Here is a 25,247-nt window from a genome sequence, read left to right as displayed (position 1 = left end):
CTCACTTATTTTACAAAGCCAATGTCGAGACTCTGAATAAAACCAATAATGTGACATCTTTGTGTACTATAAGTTTTACATTTTGTAACATTTAACCAAATGGGGAATCAAGGAACTCATTAAAATCCCAATAATATCCATGCTCATGATAAGTGGATGTAAACCTCTGATTACAACTGTAGCATTGCTCTTATTTTTTTATTCAGGTTTTATTCAGGTTTTTAAATGTTAACGTTATACTTAAGTTGTCAGAGATTAATAAAAAGCTGTCAGATAATACAAATATACAGCGTCCCTAAAAGAACATGAGGTGTGGCGTGAAAGTGAAATTCCTTTTTTATTCAGACATTGAGACGCAAGTAAAACTTTAAATTCAATTTTGCATAATAATTTTGCATAATAAGCAGTTAAAGTCTGTCTATTCTAATGAAAGCTAAAATGTGCACAGAAAATTACCATATACGTACAGAGATGTGATTATTCTTTTACAAAACCAGCTATGTAAGTCAGGCTATAAGATACATATATTTTTGAATACAAAAAAATAGGTTTTCGTGTAAATTTCGCAGATAAAAGGTTAATAATTGCGTTTAACGTCCAAAGTTTGAAGCGGTAAAGTGAATAATTTCACTTCCCTGTAATTTGAGAGCACTCTAGTCTGTTTATGTACCTGTCACTACCTCATGTGGACTTTACTTTGAAAATTGCAGCTCGGAACGTTTGATGTGACTTTAATTTTGAATTGAAGCCAGCACGAAAAAGAAAAAAAGAAAGAAAAAAAAGCTGACGCGTGGATTTCAGCTTCACTCCCACCCGGACGAGTGTGAAAATTAATGTTTCATTAAAATATTAACCAGGTCGTTCGCTTTATTTTGAAATCTCCTGCACAAGATCTCATTTCCTGCTGTTCAGCTCAGGTTGTTCGGGCAAACCTGGTCACGTGGTAGAAAGTGGCAAGAGGACGGGATCATTTATCAAAGTTTAAGGTTATATGTGTGACTTTGTCCTCAGGGAGATTCCCCTTCCTCCTCCTCCTCCTCTTTACCTGCACGATAAGTCAACACCTTCAGTCGTGGAGAGGATGTCCAACCTGCCGGATATTCCTGCTCCGCGTAAATTCCACTGGATCCAAGAAGGAAGCGAGGACACGTTTAGCGGCTTGGAGTTCAGAAGTTTAGTTCTGGTTTCGTCCGATGAGAAGATTTCAAAGTGTTAAAGACACAAAGAAGAAACATGTTTTCCTTCCTGCGCTCAGGTGAGTTTTCCCTTTGGATTGTTTCCTCGTGCAGCACAGGTGATGATGCCTGGAGATCTACACAGACACAAATTATAGGATATTATAGTGACAGATTTATCGTGTCACAGAGTTCATATTAACCTTGTCGTTTTTATTGGGTTTATCGTTTCCTGTTGTATAAAGTTACACTATCACAGGAACTTGTTATAACGAGCAGGGCAGGTAATTATACCCCCTTAACTGCCCTCATTAAATTTACAGTATTGATGCGAGCTGCAGTTAAATCAGTAAAGTAACCCGTGTGTTATATTATAAAATTCTAAATGACTCTATAATAAAAGTAATTGTCCATCTGTGGAAGTTTAATTGTACCAATATTATTTAGAAATGTGTGATGAGCGCTGTAAACAGAAAATATGTGCGTAAAATACTGATACTTATAAATGTGTGATTACAGGCTTCTTTTCTGATGTGATTTCAAATAAAATGCTTAATCATTTAAAAAGCATGCTGTTATGAATAAAAACTGTAACTATTGAGCTGAATGAGCAACAAAAGCAATGTAACATTATTTTTGGGGGGCTCAGGCTTTTATTAGAGGTACACGGTGGGTGTCTGCATCTGTTAGCCTGTAAGACTGGAAAGTGTCTGATTGAGAGAAGCTTCATTTTTCAGCATGACAGTGATCCCAAACACACTGTCAGTGCAGTAAAGTCATACCTGCACAGAAAAGTATACAGTGGAAGTCTATCAGTCATGGATTGGCCTCCCCAGAGCCTGGCCCCCGACATTATAGAAGCATTATAGGGACATCTGGACAGAGGACAGAAGAAAAAATGAGCCAACACCCAAAGTAGAGCTTCGAAAGTCCTTCCAGAGGCCTGGAGAACTAACCCCGAAGACTGGTCACACCAAATATCGACTTTCAAGCTCGTTATAATTGTACAAACTCTGTTTTTATCTTATATTGCACATGTTTCAATAAATCTTTGCACCTTTTTCACATTTTGCAAGCAAAATTTAAAAACTGAGGCGTGACTCAAGACGTTTGCACAGCACCGCACATGTCTTTTGAAGTATTAGAATACATACACATATGAGAGAACTGAGTGGAGCCCTGACTACACATTTGTACATAGTTTCTCATAGTTTTCTGTGTGTGAAGGATTTGATTCTGTGTATGTACTCTGATTACATAAATCACTTTAATCCCAGTATAATTACCTGTTTGCTTCCAGGCAGAAACCCCGCTCCTGAGCAGATCCACATTACCTCGCTACCTCCCAGTATTCCCACAGACCAGGAGCCAGAGCAAGCTGAAGGACAAGGTGAGGATGTTTATCCTGTACACAGCGTTTTTTTTAAGGACTCATCACATTTTTATGAAATACATGAAACCTTTCAGCCAGACTCACTCAGCGACATGGAGCGCTACAGGAAGCCGTTACAGCGTCGTGACAACAAAACACAAATCTGCTCCGTGTCGGGGGAAGTGAAGCATCAGCTCCTCTTTTCCCCTAAAAGCAGAACAAACTGTTGACTTTTATCGTATTATTAATTCATCTCTGTTCAACCAAGACTCAAACTTTGCTTTCCCTTTCCAGGCGTTAACAGCTTGCCTCCAAATAGATTTCTCAACAAATTTGTGTACAAGAGAATTAATTTGAGTCCTCTGATTTTTTTTATTTTGCATCTTTTTTCAATTAAAATATGGAGACCATTAAATTACTAGCTTGCAGTATTTCTGTCTCCTTTTGGAGTCTCATTTCACAGCTGACCAGGGTTATGGTGGTGCATCTTCCAAAGACATGCATCTTAGGTTACCTGATTCTAAATTGGACGTAGGTGTAACTGATGGTTGTCTCTGTGCTGTGGAAACCTCTCCTAGATATACCTTCCCTCTTCCGTATGAGATCTGGGATAGGCTCAAACACTCCTGAATAAGCTTAGGAAAAAGGGATGGATGCCTGTATTAGACCAGTGATTCCCATAGACTGTATATAAAGATGGACATAGCCACTGTGACAGTGGTTAGTGGTTCCTGTTATGAAGCACGGAGCTTAACATGTCTGTCGTCTGTCATATTTTGAAAAAAGGCGTAACAAGCAAGGGCGGGGTGGATCTGACAGCCTGACAGGTTTATCCTCCTTCCTGACTTGAAGAGTGGCCACATATTTTCTAAATACCTTTTAAACAAACAACTGAACACATAAAGTCACCAGTAAAGTATTTACTGAGGCCTGTTTTCCCCACAGGCGTCTATACAACTTAAAGGCTTTTTGCACCCTGCTGGACAAAAGAATACATGTTTAAGGTGCCTTCAGATTAGCTTTTTACCCTTTTTTTTGAACTTTATCTTCAATACTTTGCACACACTCAGTCCCCAGTCCTTCGTGCTGCTCTGAGATGGTGGGAATTATAAGACTGTACCAAATCAACAACCCCGACTGACAGCAGGAAGGAAATATGATCACTTTTTTCCTGTGGCACAGACCGCAACTAAACACTGGTGCAGACGACCGTCCACCTAAAGAAGAGAGGGAGTTGGTACAGACCAAAGTGACAGCTCCCTGTCTTCTGGCTCCAGCTGGACTGAGGATGTCAACAGCCTTCAGCTCAAGTGTGTCACCTGCCTGGAAAAGCTGGGTAAAGTTAGCACGATCCCAGGCTAAAGAGACAAACTGCAAACCAAATGTGTGTTCTGAGAGACACCTGGTCTGCTCAGTGTCTCGTGAGGCCATGAAGGCAGGACGTACACCGGTTGAGTGGGGACACTTGTCAGATGTCAGGCTAGATCTGTCAGCGCAGAGGTGTGCGCACTTTAAAGACGTGCTGAATTATGCTAAATATATGCTAGACATAGTAGAGAATAACCGCTCCTTGTTTTAAAAACAAGAGTTGAAAACTTCTGTTTTCTTTACAATTGGAGAAAATTTGTTACAGTTTATAACTAAAAGTTTGTTTGCAAACTCAAGTGGAGCATCCACAGTTGAAGTAGACTTAAATCATATATGATGGTCTATGGACCAGTTCTGGCCCTGGGGCAGTTTTTCGCCCATGATCTCCATGTTAAAAGAAGAAGAAGAAGGCCGTGAACCGAGGATATATCAGCAGACGTACGTTTTTTTATTTGTTTTTGTAAAGGTGTGCCTTGAAATTTTGGCTTGCCCTTTGGTGTGCCCTGGGCAAGAACATTTTGAGAAAACTGCTGGATTGAAAGTCTTTAAAAAGTACAAAACAATAAAGAAGACGTTGCGATGTGATCAAGAGCTCCTGAGCGGTGATTGTTGGTCACCTGCTGATTGAAGGTAAAGAGAGAAAAACCTGAATCTGAGTGTTTCTTCTGCTTGACTCAGAGAAGTTCCCCAGGCCGTGAAACGCTGCACTGCATTTGTAGTTAATGCACTTCTCAAAGGGCATTTCCACTCATGAACATATTTTGGCTGTTGCTTATTTTGGGCTGGACAGTATTGCTTAAAATGCCATCAGGATAGATGTCTAAATATCATTCAATATAAATATTTACAATGATAAATGTCAGCATGTTGTTGATTTTTTTCCTGGCAGTTTCCTGCCGAGGATTAGGCTGATGCTGGTCGACTCATGGGGATCGGTAATGTTCCACTCGCTGCTGTTACAGGATGTGAAATAGTCTCAGTTTATGCTGTTCTGATGTTTGTCACATTGGAAAAAGCCCCGAAAAACCTCTCCTGAAGTTCTTATGAATTATAAGCTCAAAATTGATCAGCTCTTTGCTGAATATTTGAGTTTTTGTTCTTATTTTATTTATTTTAAATTATGATAATGATTTTATAACTTTTCTCTTGGATGTTTGAGCTTCACTGTGTACAAGGATTCAGGCAGAAAACTCAGGATCTTCTGCTGAAAGCTTTTCTGAGCTCAAACAAAATTTTACTTTAAGCTGCAAAGCTGTGAGCAGGATTTATGTCATGGCTGGTCTTGGAAGTCACTCCTGGTCCAACGGGCAACTTAAACTGGGTTAATGTGTTTTAGAAGCATTAAGACACTTTAACTTTACACGATGTTCTTGATATGAAGAAGAACAAGTTCTGAATGTATTCGTGCTCAGCCATAATTGCAGCTCGTCTGCTCAGATAAGACTGATGCAGCTCATGTTCTTGATAGCAGAGACATTGCTGGCTCAGATTAAGAGACTAAAACAGGAGAAACCTGCTGTAAACAAAAGCCTTCACATGACCTGGACCCCTGAAGGCTTCAAAAAACAGGAGGAGCAGGGAGGAGGCATAACCCATCATGTGTTCTGGCTGAAAAGTGAAAAGGCGGAAAGTCATTTTGCTAGAAAGTTGAAAATAGTTCTACAAAAAAAAAGGCAGCAGACTAAGAAGTAAATGTCAGAACGGATTATTTTATCACGGGTTTTATCATTTTTATTGCTTAATTGATGAAAGGATGTTATTAAACAACTAGAAAGCCCAGGGTGGATATCCAGCAGACGGTGACGTGTCCAACATCAGTTAAAGTTGGATTTTCAACCAAGACCAGACATTTAGAAAAGACAGTCAGTTAGCCATATTTTTTAATATTAAAAACTTCTTTACACCACTGCGTTCTCTCTACATGTGAAGCATTGTCTCATGGAGTGTTGCATGATGAGCTTATTTGTTTAAGCCTCTAAACCTACTGTTTCCACCTGCTAAGTCAACACAGTGATGCACTGTAACTCTGACGCCTCTGAGCAAGAGATGCCCGTCCTTAAAGTTTGGAGAAGTGTGGCACTTTCCAAGCAGATTTAGACACACGTAATTTATTCTTTGTCTTTTTGTTGACCTTAAAACCTTTTAACCATAACTTGATGTTGTCTAATAAAATATTCTTCAACAAGTTTTCGCTGTTTGGGATGAGCTGTGTGGAGATCTGCACGCGGACAGTGGAAACGTAGACCTGAGCCTAAACTAAAGACTCTAATGTTGACTTTCCAGCTCATAAAGTCATGTTTTTAAAGGATTTTAAATAAGTGTTTGCTGGGTGTGAAATTACTGTTTAAAGCAGAGTATTTTTTATTGTATCTTCAGTTATGTGTTTGGGGCCCTGTAATCTCAGCAGACACATGGTTATAGTTAATAGATGTTTGGATGGACGATAGACTTTATCTGTTTAAAGGATAGGATTTACAGAAAACACAGAGGAAACAGAATAAAAGAAAGGAGACAAAACACACATCTGACTGAACGTGGCAGCATTATTACCTGCACCTCTGACAGCAGTTAAACTTTGGTTTATATGAAAGTTTAAAACAAAACTGCATTCTCAACAAGCTAAAAGATAAACGTGGAACTAGGGCTGTTCGACATAACGATATATATCGATGACGATATAAAAACATCTATCGTTTCATTTTACGCTATCGTTTGTTTCGTGGTGTCGCAAAATAAACTGTTTGCGGCAATATTTTTTTCATCGTTCTGATGGTCACTGTAGTGGCTATATTAATTTCTTAAAGTTCTTTCTTTCTCTTATATTTAATATAACCACACTACTGACGGACAAGCGCCTTTTTTTTATGCCTTGTCGTTAGCAACACCGATGGTAACACCTTCGCGTGTCCGCTTGTTTATGTTCCACATAAACCTTTCACAATAAAGCTCAAGATCCTGTTGAGACCTTTCAAAATAAACTGAATCACGTGAAAGAGCAGATTATTTATGGATGAGAATTTAAAAAAAGAGCCTCCAGGTGCTAAAAAATAAACTTTAGACTCAAACGTTAGAACAGGCTTTTCCGCAAGTCGAGCTGCCCGAGATTCACAGAATTTACGGAAAATTTAAAAATTTTGTGATTTATATCGTTATCGGGACGATAGAATTCTTATATCGGGATATGAGATTTTGGTCATATCGCACAGCCCTACCTGGAACACATTATGTTATTTCGCATTTTTATGTATATATCAGTTGTTTTCCTACCCGTCTCCCCGCCTAACATGCTGTTTGTGTGTTGTTGACCTGTGTAAAGTTCACTTTTCTACTTTCTTACGATGCTTTTGTCATTATGTTGGTGTTAAATTTCAGTGGATGACGTGGTTGAAGAGAAAGGGGTGATCCAGACCACATACACTCACAGAGTACACTCCACACCCTCGGTCTTCCTCCAGAATCACAATGATGAGCCTGTTTCCAGCACTTACTTTGATGAGAAAGTCCCTGTCCCTGAGGAGGACGGCGAGGTAAATCAACCCTGGATTACATATGCAAACCTGAGTTAAATCAAGATTTGATGTTATTAGTGGTGCAACTTTTGTTTCCCCCTGCCACAGAGGTGGATAAGTCTCCGCAAGCTCTGGGCCTTCACCGGCCCGGGGTTTCTGATGAGCATAGCCTACCTGGATCCAGGTAACATCGAGTCTGACCTGCAGTCAGGTGCCAAAGCTGGCTTCAAGGTAACTGAGATCATGCTTTGTTTGTGTTTTGGTTGATTAAGAGTTAGCTTATGTCAGAGAAAGTTAAACTGAAGTCATTTTTATTTGCAATTATGAGAATTATTTGGTAATTAACTATTTTTCAACTATACTTCACAAATTATTTTGTACAAGCAGCACTTTAATGTCCCCAAATATCTAAGTTATAACAACACAGGACCAAGAAAGGCAACAAATTCAAAAAACGTTGATTACTTGGGTACTAAAATTAAAAAGAAATGCAGCCTTAGTTTAAAAAACAAAGTTAAACATATCTAATATTTACAGTGGGAACCTTTTGTTTTAAAATATCTGCTCATTTTAATTTTTTTGCCGGCAGCAAACTTCAATAAAGTTGAGACAGGGGCTGCTTCACCTCTTCTTCACACTCTGTTAGTGTTATTGAAAGCATGAGTTTCTATCATTTTGAAATAAAAAATATCTTCCTGTTCTTGCTTGAGGTAAAATTTGATTTGCTCAACAGTTTCTGGCCTTGTTTATTGTTTAGTCTTTTACTGTCCTCCAAATGTTTTCAGTGGGTAACAGGTCTGAGTGAGTGTACTGCAAATACAGACTGATGGGTCGCACGTCTTGCTTTTTTAAACCTGGCTATGTCACCATGGTAACCTATGCTGAACACATCAACTGGTCCAGAGCAGGTTACGTTCGGATTTCGGTTTAAATTTGTCTGAAAGTGCCACATTCACTAATTCTTTTCTCTAAATTTCTTTTTAACATTTAATCTGTTGAGAAGTACCTCACAAAGTTATACCAGCACCAACTGTGCGTCACATGTATGGATGAGGAATGTGCATAAATATGATTTTCAGCTTGGTCCTAATCAGATGCCCAGTGTTGGAGTTGTAGCAAACACAACATGCGTTAGATTAAAAAAGAATCACTGTGTTTGTAGGCTGTTTATCACCAAGCTGATTTAGTCAATGAAATTCACTCCACACTCATCCGACAACTAAACCAAAGTGGTTTTCTCCATCATCGCGCTTTGGGCCAAGTCAGATTTAAAATTTCTAACTTTGCAGCTGTCGTGTTAGAAATAAACAGCAGCACTGCAGTGAAAGCTTGAGTATTCACAATATTAGTTGCAGATTTATTTGCAGAACAGACAAAGCCTTTACCTAAATCATCATGTGTTGCTCTGCAACCTGTAGATACCTTTCAGCATTAATGGTTCCTCTGGTTATGTCATTTGTTGTTTTGCATTTCAGCAATATTTCTTGAAAGACAAGTCCGACTTTGAAATTCACCAGTCCCACAGCACTGCAGGTCAAAGTTTAACAAAAGTGTCCTTTGCCCTTAAACAGGTGGAAACATTCCTGAACTTGGGAGTCGCATCATTTAAACTGAGTGAATGTTTACTGAGACTGGTGTAAGAGTGACCGGGCCCTAAGCCTTAATCCTGACCGTCAGTCTGGAGGTATGCAGGGCTTTTAAAGGTTGTGAGCCTCAGCCAATCACAGCGACAAGGCTGCAGCACAGTCACAGAAAAGCAGTGCTCAAGAGTCTCGTAGCGGCTCAGTAATGTGAGGATTAATTATTGTTAATTAAGACAAAGTTAATCTGTTTAACAATAAAATTCACATTGCTTCTCATAAAATAACATAAAAAGCTTTGAATAAAACTAAATGCAACATAAGACTGTGTAAAAGCACATTAGAAAGAAATTGGTTCAAGAATTAATTGGTTTTAATAAAAGGCAGTGGCAAACAAACAGTCTTCAGTCTTAGTTTACCAGAACACAGAGTTACTCCTGGTCTATGTGAGTTTGTTCCAGACATGTGGAGCAAAAAGCCTGAAAGCTGCTGCTTCTATGTTTAGTTTTTATCTCTGAGGACAGAAAGCAGACCTGTACTGGGAGACCTGAGGGGTCAATACGCAGCAGACCAGACATGTAAAACATGCTGGCTTATAAACCGTTCTGTGCTTTATAAACCAGCAGCAGCAGTCTTTTCAAACAAATATTGAACACATGTGCTGAGAAGAAGTGTTAATTGATTTAATTCAGATAAGGCGATCAAAATATGTTTGTTTGACAGGAAAAAAAAAAAGAAAGACATAAACAGATTATATTCAGAGTTCTAAAATGAAATAAGAATATAGATGAAGAGTAAAGCGTCATCTCCGTCATGAGGGAGGCAGAGGGAGTGCGAGACATAAGAATAAAACTGCATTTCCTTTATCGTTTTTAGGTTTTCCACCAAAGAAAGAAGTATGTCGCAACAGGGGAAGTAGAAGCAGATGGTAAAAAAGGGGTACGGGACTCGTGAAAGTTCACGTCAGGTTAATGTGGCCGCAAAACAACAGTCTCTTTTCACAGAAAACGCGCTCACACTGACTGAAAAGCAGAGGCGCTTCATAAAATGCAAAGGTTCCAGTTTTCTATATGTGCAAATCTGTTTCTGTCAGAGGGCCACAACTTAAGATAAAGAAGTCAAGCTGGGCTTAGACGTACTTTATTTAGGTTTAGTTATAAGGTTGATAACTTGCTTTGTTACAGCAGATAAAACATTGACACAACCAGTAACAACATATAAAAATAGCTCAATAACAGACAGTAGTGCCAAAAAATAGAATTACCTTCAAGTAAAATACAGTTGACTATAATCTAAAAGAAATTTATATAAGCTGCATCGCTCCAAAAAGTAAGTGGGCCCTTGGTCATCGGTGTAACACAAAGTCAGTTACACTTCAGGGCTATATTAGTGTGCAGTCAGGAACATGAACCACTGAATCAGTTTATGCTTCCTAACTGAAGTTTAACCGTTGTTTTTGAGCAGTGTAAAATGGCTCAATAAAATATAATAAAAGCGTAAAATGGCTCAATAACACACAATAAAACAAAAATAAAGCGGAAATTCTAAAAATAGGATACTAAAGGTAGTAGAAGGAAAGGTATGAGGTTTAGTTTTACAGATAGAGTTGACTAAGCGTAATTTTTAAAAACAGAGTCTTGGGAATAAATTAATGTCAGTGCTGTCACAAAGCCAAAGCAAACGTGGTTTTATGTGTGTCTGTGTGCAGGGCGTGCAGAACTTTCAGAGCATGTTCACACCTATAGTTCGTTTACTCTGGTCTGAATCAGTCGATGACTTTGTAAACTTGTTGCTTTTCCTTGTGGTTTAGTTTGTTTTCACACAGAGAAAAATCCAAATGAACTCCAAGCGAACCGAAATGAGTCACGAACAAACCACATAAGAATATTCGGTCCGCTTATCGGCCAGATGTGTCTGGGGCGGGAACAACAAAAGTAAATACAGGAAGCAGGTGCCGTGTTCTGGACTATCAGGGAACACGGAGAATTTATGTTTGTTTCACAGCTAGCTGCCAGCCCGTACAGATCCTTGCACGTCTACCTTGCTGCATCTCTGGATACAAGACAAGCTTGCAATGTACCCATGGTAGTTGGTTCAGATCACGTTCACAGGATAAACAAACCGTTCTGAAGTTCGTGTGGAACCGTACCAAGACCCGAGGCGATCTCAGTACGGTTGTTTTGGTGTGCGATTGTTGTGTTCACATCTGCACAAACGAACCGCACCAAGAGGGAAAACAAACCAGTTTGATTTAAACTGATGAAACACGGCAGCTGTGAAAACAGCCTTAGACAAAAGATAAGAACCACTGATTCAAACAACCTCAAACTACACGTACTCGAGCAACAACTCGCTGGGTTTCAAGCTGATCGAAGGGCAAATAACAGACAGAACGACATACAGAGATTTCATAATTTACTGGTGGTGTTTTAAACCACTTCCTGGCTTCGGTTTCTTTTCAGATCTTAGGGCAGCTTCACAATCATGTTACCTATCAGCTCACAGGCTCTGATTAACTGTTCGGCTCTCTGCCCTCGTCCTTTCAGCTGCTCTGGGTGCTGCTGGGTGCCACCATCGTCGGCCTGCTGCTGCAGAGGCTGGCGGCTCGGCTAGGCGTGGTCACCGGGATGCACCTGGCTGAAGTCTGCAACCGCCAGTACCACACTGTGAGATACGTTTGCCGTTATTGTCCTATTTTCCGTTGTTGTTGTTGTTGCTGCTGCTTCTGCGCTCTCTCTTCTCATCACCGTTCTAAAACACGAGCAGGATGAAGTCTGACTGAGAGGCTGTGAGCAGAAGCAGTCTTAGTTTACTGAAACTGCCTCCTTGCATTACAAGCACTGCTGTTACAGTAGCTGTAATCCTTGGATTATGCGTCTCAAAACATTAAATCAAACCAGCGTGAGCCGGTGACACTTACAAAACAGTGACAGCATGAATTATTCATGTGGATATATTTTTAAATCCAGCTTATAAGAAATATTTGCATCTGTAAAACATGAAGAGAGAAAATAACTGTTACAAATGTGCCTCTGTTTGCTCTCTTTCTGTCCTCTCAGGCTACACTGCCCACTGTTGGAAACATTTTTTAAGCTTCAGTAGGGAAACGTATGCAGAGCTGCATGAATGAATTGACTTCTTATCTTTGAATCTGTTAACTTTTCTGAGTTTACAGGACTAGTGACACAGTTGAAAATGCAAATGCTTTGACTGCCGGCTTGGTTTATTAATTGATTTATCGAATGATGAAAAGCTGAAAAGAAGTCCCGGAAAATTAATTTGTGCCTATAAGTCAAAGGTAAATTAAGGCTGTGTCCTCAAGCAGGAATGCATGAACACCTTCTGCCATCGTAAATTCACTTTATATGTTCTTGAAAAGGTTTAAGGCGCAACCTGTCCCAGATGGGATGGGAGAAGAGCGGGCAGAGAAGGCTTCTGTCCTACATCAAAGTCCTTGAATTGTGGTGTGACTGTGTATGATTGTTGCACCTCCACGTCGACATGCCTTAAACCAATAATTCTCATTGTGCAGCTTCAGCTTTTCTGTCCTCTGTTCCTCACACCTCGCTCACATTTTTGCAGAGAAGAGCTTAGACATAAAACTAGGCCTTCATTTATCCACGTGAGCAGCGTGACGGCAATGACCAACTGAAGCAGCAGAGGGCGAAATGTCCTGACTTTTATTGTCAGGAGATTGCTGGATACTAATTCAATAAAAGTCCAGTAAATACGGCACCATTCATGCTGTTTAGTGCTTTACAGGTGATGGACAAGCTGATAAGACAGCTGAATTCCCGAACACTGTAAGAAGCAGTAGTTGTGCCACAGAGTAAAAATCTCCAACAATAAAAGGTTTCCTCACATGCCGGATGTGTTGCAAACTGAATTCTATGTCAGCTCAGACCTTTGTAAACACTGCCTGACTCTGATAGGTGCCTCGTATCATCCTGTGGGTGATGGTGGAGCTGGCGATCATCGGCTCAGACATGCAGGAGGTCATCGGCTGCGCCATCGCTTTCAAACTCCTCTCCTCTGGCAGGTGGTGTAAACAGACTAAGCATCAGTTTAACGGCCACTGGGACTCAGTCGCAGTTTGATGATTGCCATAAAATGAGTCGATTACTTCCTTGGCGATGATCTTTTCCGTTGTTTGTGTTTATCCACAGGATCCCCTTATGGGGGGGTGTCCTCATCACCATCACTGACACGTTTGTCTTCCTCTTCTTGGACAAGTACGGTAGGTTGGATTAATCACTTCCAAACTGTACGTCGGCATGTCAGCAATAAATGAAGCACGCCGCTTATTTTTTGTCTCTGCAGGTCTGAGAAAGCTGGAAGCCTTTTTTGGTTTCCTCATTACAATCATGGGGATCACATTTGGATATGAGGTATAAACACTTACACACGATTATCTGGAAATTAGTTGGGGGGGGGGGTCTCTCAATCAGCGGGTCACAACATGTCAGTGGGGGAAAGTAAGCAAAATATTTTTAATGCTACCTGGAAGTCCCTGGATCTGAAATGATGTCCAAATCTCAACCGGATATTTTTTTTAAGAATATCAAGACAATAGATCTCATTCAATAATATGTGTTCAGAAATGTTCTTACCCCTGTGCAATCACACTCATTCTCAACTTGTGCCCACTGTGTGAAATCTGCTTATTGCCACTCCTCCATTTCTCTGTGTAAATAAACACACTAACTTGAGATGAAACTGAGAAAGTTGAAGTTGAGTGACTTTAAATCTACCCTCACTTCTGATTACAAGTTCTGGGTAGTGACTGAGAGAATGAGATGGTACAAGTGGTGGAAATGAGCTTTCTCCAAAGGGTGGTGGAGAGAGGGAAATCAGTCAGACTGAGAGTAGAGCCACTGCTGCCAACATCGAAAGGAGCCAGCTGAGGTGTTCCACACGTCCTTCCAGTAGGAGGTAGGAGGAAAGGCTCAGGACATGCGAGAGCGATTATGTCTCTCAGCTGGCTGGGAATGCCTCACTGTTCCCCTGGATGAGCTGGAGGACGTCCAGGCTTCTCTAGAAGAGGAATTGATGGATGGACTTTCGGCTTCCATCGATTATTAAAACAAGAAAATAGAGATATTTATCAAAATGATCATGATTATGATTTTTTGGCATAATCAGTAAGTCATAGTGGGAAATATTGTTTTGGTCAAATGTCACAACATCCCTGACACCTCGACAAGATGACAGACTCCAGGAAATACAGAGAAAGGCAGTAATCCCGTAGACAAGACAGAGGAACGGAAAGACAGGGAAACACTGGGAATACTAGGAACAGAAGAATGTGGGAAACTCAACAAAAGAGGAACCAAAGTTATATAAATACAAAAAAAAAACCCACAACACATGAGCTTCAGGTTGTTAAGACTTCACTGAAAACCACAAATGTCACATTGAAATCTTTTGATCACAGTGTTAAGATTTTTCCTCTAAACATCACATGAATGTTTGTACCAAGCTTGAAATGTGCCACCCAACACTCACTCTGAACTCTGGTGGTGCAAAATCACCAAGTGTCTCTGGTCTCTTCAGGTTCGTCCTAATTTACGTCTTCTAAATGTTTTGCTTTTGAAATCACTCTTTGCTTCCTTTTCAGTATGTAACAGTGGGTCCAGACCAAGGCCAGCTGCTGAAGGGGATGTTTGTGCCGTACTGCGAGGGCTGCGGACCCGTCCAGCTGACTCAGGCCGTCGGCATCGTGGGCGCCGTCATCATGCCTCACAACATTTACCTCCACTCTGCTCTCGTCAAGGTCAGACAGTAATGAAATCCCTGCTTAATCAGCTGTGTGAAACCTGCATTGGCATCGTCAGTGAGTTTCTAAATCTTCTCTCTCAGTCTCGAGAAGTAGATCGGTCAAACAAAAAAGAGGTAAAAGAGGCCAACAAATACTTCTTCATCGAGTCGACCGTCGCACTGTTTGTCTCTTTCCTCATCAATGTGTTTGTGGTGGCCGTCTTTGCTGAGGCTTTCTATCAGCGCACAAATGAAGAGGTGGTAAGTATCTCTGCAGCTGCTTTATGATCTAATAAAAGTTCAGAGTCGAGATGGAAATTCAGCAGTCTGTTTTGCTTTCCTCCCTCCCCCCGTTTTCTTTTTTCAGTTCAATGTCTGTAATCAAACAGGCAGTCCGCATTTAGACCTGTTCCCTCTGAATAATGAAACTCTCAAGGTGGACATCTACAAAGGGGTAAGCTTTTATGTATGGGCTCAAAATGTGGTCATAAATATTTTGTACTTGTAAATCAGTTTTGTGTGTGTGGACCCCTGCAAGTTACAAGTACGAATTTTGACCCTATTTTTCTTCCTTTCATCTGATTGGTCAATGTCATGTCAATCACAAATGTAACAATCCAATCAGAGAACAGATGGGTTTGGCTGTTGGAGGGGCGCTTTTTTTTGAAACATGATAAGAAAAGTCTGTGACCATTTAAATGTATAACAAAACAAATATGTTTACAAATAAACAGGTAAAGATACTGTTGAATGCACGCCTCTCAGCATATTTGCTCATACCACATGTTTAAATTGAGTGCGATTATAAAGTAATAAGACTCAAACTACAGTGGTCCCTCGTTTATAGTGGTAGTTACGTTCTAAAAATAATCTGTGTGAAATCCGCGAAGTGGCTAACCTGATTTTTTTTTTTTTACAGTTATTATAGCTGTTTTAAGGCTGTAAAGCCCCTCACTACACACTTTATACACTTTTCTCCGACAGGCTCGAACATTTCCACACTTTTCTCTGGTTTAAACACTCTAAAAGTTCAAACCTTCGTAGAAAAATAAGTCCAGTATTATAGAACGAAACGAAAGTCACCGCGGTTGCCTTTGATGGTGCAAAACATTTCATCGAAATTTTTGTTTGTTGGAGAAAACTTACAAACATACAGTACCTCACTTCAGAGTCACATTGGTAGTGATCGAAGATTTAGGTAAATTTGACAGGGTGAACCAATGACTGTATAAAACATGGACGACGCGACAGCTCCCCAAGAATGAAGCCAAAACGTCTCTATCGCCCCCTGGTGTCTGGCTGCAGTATAGGTCATAAACCCCGCCTCCTCCATGTTAGCGGATAGGACCATTGACAGTCATTGAGGTGAATCAGAAATACTTTATTAATCCAGAAGGAAATGGTCTACAGCCAATCAGAATACAGAACACAATGTGCTGTTTAAAAAAAAAAAAAAACATGCAAAATTGCACAAAAAAGATCTACAAAACAGGGAGACCACGAAAGGTGAACCGCGTTATAGCGAAGGACCACTGTATACCAAAACTTGACCTAATTTAAACATTTTTAAGGTCATCTCCTTGTGCATGTCTGAAATGCTATTTTTTTTATGCTTCTTGCAATTCCCGTTGAGATCAGTGATGAACAACAGCTAAAATCGAAGTCTGTGCAAAGATGTGAATTGATGCAAATTCAGACCAGGTGACACATTTAGAGGCAAACACGTGTCTGCAAGCTTTGATCCACACAAAATGAGAACTTTGTTTTTTCCTTCAGAGCTGGCATCAATTAAAAAAGCTGCTGGAATGCACTTTAAGATTTTGGCCCATATTCACATGATGGTGTTACACAGTTGATGCAAATCGTCCATTTAACTACATCTATTCGATTGACATCTACCATCCGAATGTTGCAGAAAAAATAAAGAACACTTTTCTCCTATTGCCCAGTTTTGCTGAGCCTCTGTGTATTGGAGCCTGTTGCCTGCTCTTAGCAGACAGGAGTGGCACTGGTGTGGTCTTTTGCATTCAGAGATGCTCTTCTGCATGCTTTGGTTGGATTTTTCCCCCGAGAACAGCTGCTCCCTAGATATTTTTCTCTTTTTCAGGCCACTTTCTGTAAACACTAGACATGGTTGTTAATTATTTAAATCACAACATGTTTAGCAGCAAGTTCTCTTTACCGTTCCTGAATGTATTGATCTGCTAACATTTAATTAACTCATTAGAGCTTTGCCTTAATAAGCAGTTGAACTGGTGTATCTAATGAAGTGACCGTATGTAGTGGAATTACAAGAAAAGGAGTGAACGAACTTAAGGGAAAATATTTGTGGCTTTTTTCAGAAACTGTGTGGACACATTTGGTCTGAGCATACTTATACTTGCATATGCATGTGTGATTTCACCACAGAGCTTTAAATTGCACAAAGAGCTATCATCAGCTTCTGCGTCAAATTGACTCAGAGCGCTTGCTGGGGATCATCACTGATCTCCAGCTATGGCCCAGAAAACGAATAGAAAAGCTCGGGGTCATTTCTTATTTTTAAATTTAAAGGCTCATTCATGCATGTGTTGCTACATCAGATTATCTATCCAACCAATCACTCGTTTTATTTGCTGATTATCCAGCTAAGGTCGGTCCATCACATTCTATTGCCGTATATTACGGTATGTCGTTTTCCACACTGTTATGAAATATTCCTGTAATAAATCAAAGACACCCATCAGTACAGCTCATTGGGCTACACTGTAGGGAATAAAGGATTCCTACGCTGTAATTAAAAGCAGAAGTTATCCATGAATTCACAGAAATTGTTGTTTTTTTTTCACTATTTTAAAAAAAGTGGTGTGTTTGACGCCCCTGCTTGCGAACAGAACTCGGGGTGTTTGTAGCCTCCGTGTAGTTTATTCAGTAAAACTTAAAAGCACACAAACAAATTTGCAGCACATAATGACAGGATTGTGTTTTATATAATATTTCTGAGATCATCTGGATTCAAGCCCTGCAGGAAATGGTGACAATGACATTAACATGCATTTATTCTTAACTCCCTCTCTGGTTTTAGTGGCAGCAAAGTGGGCCTGCGCTGGTTTTGCAGAGCATGTTTTCTGTTTTTTATCCACTGTCATCTGTGTTTGCGTGTCTGTAACAGGGAGTGGTGCTCGGCTGTTTCTTTGGCCCAGCTGCTCTCTACATATGGGCCGTGGGGATCCTTGCAGCTGGTCAGAGCTCCACCATGACTGGAACATACTCCGGCCAGTTTGTCATGGAGGTCAGTGAGAAAGGAAGAACCAGATGTGAACAAAAACCACATGTAAAGCTCAAACAGTGGAAATGTCAGCACTAACTCTTTCCCTTTAACGCAGATATGTTCTCCCATTCTTTCTTTACTTGAGCCCTTTATTTGGCCTGTTCAAAAGCTCCTGCGTGTAATTTACTTATTTACTTATAATCACGTACAGCTGCAGTCGGTTTGCTTCACTAAATCTTTTGTAAACAAGCCCCGTTTTCTTGTAAATGTCACCGACTGATTTGTTCTTCTTCCCTCAGGGCTTCTTAAACTTGCGCTGGTCACGTTTCGCTCGGGTGTTGCTGACCCGCACGCTTGCCATCATGCCCACCCTGCTTGTGGCCATCTTCCAGGACGTGCAGCACCTGACGGGCATGAATGACTTCCTGAACGTGCTGCAGAGCATGCAGGTCAGACAGAGGTTAAAACCAGTTCAGCTTCATTCAACCATCCGCCAACAGCACCACTTTTCTTTTAGGCTTATTTATCTTTGTAGTGCTGTTCTTATTAAGTGCATTAAGGTCATTAACATAACTTAAATGCACAAGCAAGCAGGACTGGTTTTCAGGTTTTGGATCAAGTTCTAGGTTGGTAAAATCAAAACAGGCTGTACTCTTATCGTTAAATGATAAGATAAGACTGTCTAAGTGGCAATAAGAATGCCTTGTTGGAAAAAAGAAACAGGGTTGACCCAGTTGCTTCAGATGTAATCCTGTAGTATGAAAGAATTTATTGTCTGTAGTGAATAAAATGTTGCCAGACTGGGTCCAGTTGCTTCAGAAATATTGAATACACAGCACGAATGAGTTGCAAAGCATCTTTGTTACTTAATTTGTGTGTAATTAATTTTCCTGCATTCTTAATATACACTGATTCACAGTCCCCAAGGAAAGCAGGCAAACCTTAGGTCCAGGCATTCATGTGGATATTACTTTGATACATAATAACTACTTTATTTTCTTTAAAGGAACCCATTCTGTTCTATTTCAGCTCTGTATAATTATCCCCAGAGGCTACTACAGTAGCTTTAAGCAGCTTAAGCATCTCTCCCTTTAAGCTGACTTCTTCTGATTGGCTGCACCACACAAACAAAAGGTTTGAGCGGTAGATGGACGAGTTTCTGTATTCCTGAGATGACCATGTTAGGGATATTCGCTCCCAGATATTTTATACTGATCCAAGACAAAAAACCTGTCTGAAACAGTTTATGCCTAATTCTGTGGAGAATCTTTGTAGAGCCTAGGATGTAACTTATGTAAGAGCCCAGTGTCATTGCCCACATGTATGCTTCTCTAGTGTGGTGCATACGTGTTAATCACAGTGCCTGTCCCGAAAGTCCTTATATATTATATTGATGCTATGGTTATTATTCCTTATACTGAGGCGGTTATTGTTATTCTCTCGCTGATAAATTCAAAAACAGCAGTGAAAACGTTGCAGGTGTTAATCACCATTATAAGTCAGGTTTACTCATCGTGGTTTGTGCTGCTCAGTGTGTGAAAACAGTTAAATATGATCATTAATCTTTATTGCTTAAAAATAGCAATATATCATCTGGACGTTTTCAGTGGGAGAAACATTTTATCACTCCCACTGAAATTGCTCCATCCAGATGGATCGGCTTTCTGGGATTTCCTTACCTGGATGAGTGAGCGTGCATTAGGACAGATGCATGCTCAGATAAGCTAGGCAAGACAAAAATTACAGGGGAAAAATTCAGCTGTACCACTGTCTGCATAGTGGGATTGGTCATGTGTAGAACTACATCTTAAAACTGATAAATGAACATAAAAGAGCTTAAAGGCATTAAGCCTCTTCAATTGAAATCACTGTGCATCACTGCAGATTAATTTATACATGAGGTTTCTTGAAGGTGTTGACTGCAGCAGCTACAAACACTGCAGCTATGCATCATTGTAGTCTATCATTATAACAGCAGGTGTCCTGCAAACAGGTGTAAAGAAGCATTTTCACTCTTTCCATAACTAGGAAGGGAAAATGTTTGCTTGTGCGTACATCGTACGACATTGTGTGTAAATACCTTCATCATGTCTCATTTGATCTGTAATAACATGTCTACTAATATGTTTTTGGGGGAAGTTTTCATAACATGAGGAACAAAAACCTGAAGACTTCCTCAGGGTTTTTTCTCAGGGCGAGGTGTTAGCTAAAAACCAGAGTTACAGAGTGGTGTTGTGGATTGTAAAGGCAGTGGGCATGTAGGTTTTAATGGAAAAACACGAGCTGCATCTGGGAAATGTGGGATCAATCCTTTTTGGGGGACTTTAATTTACTCCTCAGTTTCCCTCAACTTTACAAGCACCTAGAATCAAACGAACACCACATCCCTTTGAAAAGATAAGTTTGGACACTTATTCCTTAGAGACATCAACACTGAACACATCAAAACCGTGCCATAGTTATTGATATGGAAATATTTGTTGGCTGTCAAACAAACTCAGCTGGGTTTTGGTCAGATTGCTGCAGAGGTCAGGTCACTCCATCACTCTATTTCTTGGTCAAGCAGCTCTTACGGTGCTGCTGGAAAAACAAATTATGGCCCCACTGAGCATGAACCACATGGGATGGCGTGTCGCTGTGGGATGTTGTGGTAGCCATGCTGTTCAAGTGTTGCCTTGAATTCTCAATAAATCACCAACCGTGTCTCATGCTTCACAGTGGGAACCACACATGCAGATACCATCCGTTCACCTTGACTGTGCCTCACAAAGACACAGAGCTCACATCTGGATTCATCCAGGTGTCTAATATTTGTTCCTCCAAGTTTTCTTCTTCTTCTTGGTCTTCTGAAGTCTTGGTTTCTTTGCAGCATTTCTATCATAAAGGAATCATCAGTGGTCTGATGTGAGCTGTAGTCTGAATTATTGATTTCCAGTGCTCAAACTTCCAAACTTAACAAGAGAATTTCTAGATTTTTTTAAGCATTGCTTAAAAAACTGTTGTTTTTTTTTAACCAAAAACATTTACAACCTCATGAAGCTGAATGTAATGATACTGTGTAAAGTTAAATAAATCCAGTTGAGCCATTTAAGACCACTAAAATCTTCAGTTTTGCTCTGCATTGCACAAAATAATGAAAAACCTTTTAAATAAGTAGGGTTTAAAATTTTTTTAACAGTAATACTTACTGTATGTAGTATTCGAATGTAGTAATACTACATTCAGTATGATTATTACAGCTTTAGTTAGTTATTTGCTGTTAACTAACAAATAGTTGATAACTAGTAATATCTCCAGAATTTATGTAAACCTTTCACCACCAGGGGGCAGCAGTTTAGCGGGAAATATTTTTTAGATGCCTCCTTCCGTTTGAAGTCACTCATATAAAGCCAGGGACACCTTGCTGTTCCTCCTGTGCATGCGAAGCGTTGTAGGAGAGTCACCCCCGTGTAAACCACACCTGCTTAAAACCACAAGTTCCTTTCCTAAAGCTAACATAACTGTCTCCTTGGAGCGGCCTCACTGTGTGGAGTTTACTTGCTTTCTCCAGGTATTACAGCGTCCTCACACAGTCCAAAGACATGCATGGGGTTGAGTTCATTGATATAATTCTAAATTTAGTTGTATATCTCTGTGTCAGCCCCTGCAGCAGAAATAAATAAATAAGAAGATCTTTGTAAAATCTCAAAATACACAATTATTTAAAAAGTACATCAAGATTACATTCATTTGCAGCACCATCTTGTGATACAGACTGGTATTACATCAAAGACCAGCTCTAATTCATCTTCAGTAGATATCACTTCAACACAATACATTTGAGATGTGTTTGTTTTTTCACATGCTCCAGTGTTTGGTGTATGGTAATGTGTAATGTGAAGCCTAAAATAACCAGGCCAAAGCCAATCAAGTAAATAACACGGTGCTATGTGAATGGACTGAGTGCAAAGACTGAGACTTAAATGCTGCCAGTTTCATTGATTAGCTCTGCCAACAAGGAGCCTGCCAGACAACACAGAGGGACAAACAAAGGAAAACATCTGCCAGTGAACTCCAACACTTCAAGTGCCCATAAAAACAGGAAAGCAGCTAAATAAGTATCAGAATAGTAAAATGTACCCTTTTTTCACTGATTTGAACTTCCTCATTTCATTACCTGAGTATTCTACCTAAACTTTACTACAAGTACAAGCAGACATAGAGGTAGCTAAAAAGAAAAAAAATTACAAAATCACTCCACATGTGTCAAAAGACTTCCCTCTGCACCTCCCAGTGGACGAAGAGGTTAACAGTTGGTGTGATCATTTAGTGTAACACATCATCTTCTTCTTCTTCTCTCCCAGCTGCCATTCGCCCTCATTCCCATCCTCACGTTTACCAGTTTGCCATCTCTCATGAACGAGTTTGCCAATGGACTGTAAGTAAATCAAATCAAACCTGCTTGTTTTTATTATAACCCTGTTCTTTAAACAAAGCAAAATACAAATCATATTATAAATGCGGATATATATATTTAAATATATATTTAAATGCAAAGTGATGACACTGAAAAATTATGGGTTTTTTGTTTGTTTGTTTTTTTTAAATAAAAGCTTCTTTTGAATTTGATACCAGCAACACCCTTAAATGGGAGCAACAAAAGACTGGAAAAAATGAGTAAAAAAACGTGATGCTTCATCTGAGAGCAAATGCAGTTAATTAGTAACATAAGTATAAAATTACACAGAGAGTACCCCAGAGAGGAGGACTTTAGAAGCAAAAATGAGAAGGGGTTCAACACTGTGAGAGATTACAAGGGCAATTTGTTTAATAATTTGGAAATAATTTTCTTCAACATCAAATTGAAAAGAAATAGAGGAATTCATCATCTCAGAGAAATCTCTGTATACAAGGCAAAAGTTTAAAAGAGCTGCGATGCTGCAGTTAAAATCTCTGCATGGGCTCAGGAACACTTGGGAAACCCTCAGTGGTGCATCCACAAATATAAAGTTAAATATCCACCATGCAGACAGATCTAAACGCCATCAAGAAACGCCTGTTCAGGGCTCATTTAAGAGGCACTGTGGCCAAGTGGAGAGCCTGACCATCCTATGTCAAAGTTGGTATCTGTGCATGGATAATTTGCATATCTTTAAAGGCACCATCAGTGCTTAATGATGTGCGTGGGTTTTGGAGCAACATAAGCTGCCCTGCAGACTTTAGCAAGTCTTTGCCGAACCATGTTCTGCACGGTTCCAGACATGCCAAGCACGAGGACATAACAAATATGACAAAGGAAGTGCTGAGCAGCTGAAATTTTATACCAGGCACGAATCTGAAAATATTTTGCTTTCAAATATAAAGCAGAAAGTCTCCTTAGTTTCCAAACTGAGATGAAACAAGAGTAAAACCTTACCATTGTCCCGACCTTTTTTTTTCCCCCCCTACTGGGGCATCGGTTTTTCAAAAATCCATAACATCTATTATTTTCATCAGCTGATGTGTTGTTTATGTGCCTTTTTAGCGCTAACACATCATCTGAACTTTTATTGGAGCGTGCCTCCCTTTAAACTTCACCCATTCTTATCTTTCTGCAGAGTATTTAAGATAGGAGGCGGAGTGGTGATCTTGATCGTGTGTGCCATCAACATGTACTTCGTCGTAGTCTACGTGAGCATGCTGGGCAGCGTGTGGCTGTACGTGCTGTCGGCTTTCCTGTCCATAGCATACCTGGTGTTTGTGGGATACTTGGTAGGTAACAGCTGGTTGTATGGGAGCTGTCCTTGGCAGGGTTTAACTTTGTTTTACTGAGTGAACATTAACTTCTTGGGCATTTAATAGTCAAAGCGTGTTTTCACAAATCTTCAGAGAATTATCTCTGAGCTCCCAACTTAGCCTAAAATTATTAAAAAGGAATTCCAGCTTCAGAGTGATTTTGGAGCAACTCTGAACAAAAAAGGGACCAAAACTTTTACGTCAGTGAGGAGGTGTGGCTCTGGGTTTAATGGACCTTTTACTTTTTACATGCCAGAGCCCATCGATGACACGCATATAAAGGCACAATGCAATTTCTGCAGTTAAGCATTGTTATTACAGTGGCATGTTTAAATTGAGTTCAATTGGTTAACTAACCAGCCAATCAAAATGTTGATCATCAGCGAGATACATGAGAATTGCTCTTTGGGTCCATCTTTCACTTTTTTCCATCAGCAACTGTACAAAATATAGGAAAAGAAACACTCAAAGGCAGCTACGATAACCTTTAATTAGTAATGTCCTCTTGTATAAATGAACACTATGAATCAATCACCACATCTTAACCCTGTAACACTGTGTCGTATTTTTAATTTTTGTGTCAATAAATTGCACAAAAATGCCAGATATTGTCCTCTTGCATACACGGTGGGGATAGCAGCACAGCACAGAACAGAGCAAGGTCAGTGACAACAGATTTGTGGTTGTTTAAGTCAGGAAAGTCATATCAAAGAATTGGAGTGGAGGTGTGTTGTAAAGTGATGTGCCGATACAGCCCAGAGCTACAGCATGACCAGGTGGATGCAAGGATTTCAGCTGACGAGATTTGGAGTTTGGGGCGGAAATACCACAAATTTACTGCTTCTAGCCTCGTGGCCGTCAGTGTTCGCTGTTTTTTTAACACAAAAAATGATTTTAAGATGTTAGTTATCATACTAAGCTTTTTAGACCATTAAAAAGTGATTGTCTGACTAAGTTGTCGGTGTGTATCGCTCTTGTATGTTTGGGTAATTTTGCTCCTTTTGCATTGCATTCTCTCATTTAAAGTTATGCAGCCACTTTGAGAAGTATTCAGGTCCCTTCACTTTATTAACACTTCTTTTGTTTCGAGTTTTAAAGCCTATAATAAACAAAATAAAAATATTTTATTTTTTTAAATGTTAGAAAGTCTCCGCTCCACTGAGCAGTACATAAACAGCACTGTTTAGCCAGGACTTTGCAGAAGCAGCTGCAGCTTTAAATCTTTTTGCGAGAGTGTCTGCAGGATTTGGACACCTGGATTTGGGCAGTTTTCTTTCCAGCAGATCCTCTTGAACTTTTCAAGGCTGGATGGGAAAGCATCTCTGGACTGCCGTCTTCATCTCCGCAGATGTTCTGTGAGGTTTAAATCTGGTCTTTGGCTAGTCCACTCAAGGACAGTCTTAGACATGTCCTGAAGGCTCTCCGGCGGGTCTGAATGCTTTCTCAAGTGATGCATAACTTGAACAAATTCATTCTGTAAAC

General features: G+C 40.0%; 1 protein-coding gene across 2 annotated transcripts in view; it reads left to right on the top strand.

Moving 5' to 3' along the window:
* The first annotated feature begins 920 nt into the window (after window positions 1–920).
* LOC102214722 (natural resistance-associated macrophage protein 2-like) overlaps window positions 921–25,247 on the top strand; it is a 25,522-nt gene continuing 1,195 nt past the window's right edge. The window contains exons 1-15 of one of the 2 annotated variants that reach the window (XM_005741036.1): window positions 921–1,255; window positions 2,476–2,565; window positions 7,288–7,442; window positions 7,533–7,655; window positions 11,551–11,670; window positions 12,937–13,043; window positions 13,171–13,241; window positions 13,325–13,392; window positions 14,622–14,777; window positions 14,864–15,022; window positions 15,129–15,215; window positions 17,913–18,032; window positions 18,311–18,460; window positions 22,355–22,428; window positions 23,588–23,741. In XM_005741036.1, coding sequence (XP_005741093.1) covers window positions 1,234–1,255; window positions 2,476–2,565; window positions 7,288–7,442; window positions 7,533–7,655; window positions 11,551–11,670; window positions 12,937–13,043; window positions 13,171–13,241; window positions 13,325–13,392; window positions 14,622–14,777; window positions 14,864–15,022; window positions 15,129–15,215; window positions 17,913–18,032; window positions 18,311–18,460; window positions 22,355–22,428; window positions 23,588–23,741 — 1,656 coding nt within the window. In that variant the 5' untranslated portion in view covers window positions 921–1,233. Of the gene's footprint in view, window positions 1,256–2,475; window positions 2,566–7,287; window positions 7,443–7,532; window positions 7,656–11,142; window positions 11,188–11,550; window positions 11,671–12,936; window positions 13,044–13,170; window positions 13,242–13,324; window positions 13,393–14,621; window positions 14,778–14,863; window positions 15,023–15,128; window positions 15,216–17,912; window positions 18,033–18,310; window positions 18,461–22,354; window positions 22,429–23,587; window positions 23,742–25,247 lie in introns of those variants that run through there. The other variant, XM_013912901.1, reaches the window with a different exon arrangement.

This window comes from Pundamilia nyererei, unplaced genomic scaffold, assembly GCF_000239375.1.
Source record: "Pundamilia nyererei isolate P.nyererei 1_Seehausen unplaced genomic scaffold, PunNye1.0 scaffold00106, whole genome shotgun sequence".
Taxonomy (NCBI): Eukaryota; Metazoa; Chordata; class Actinopteri; order Cichliformes; family Cichlidae; genus Pundamilia; species Pundamilia nyererei.
This window is presented reverse-complemented; position numbering and strand designations above follow the sequence as displayed.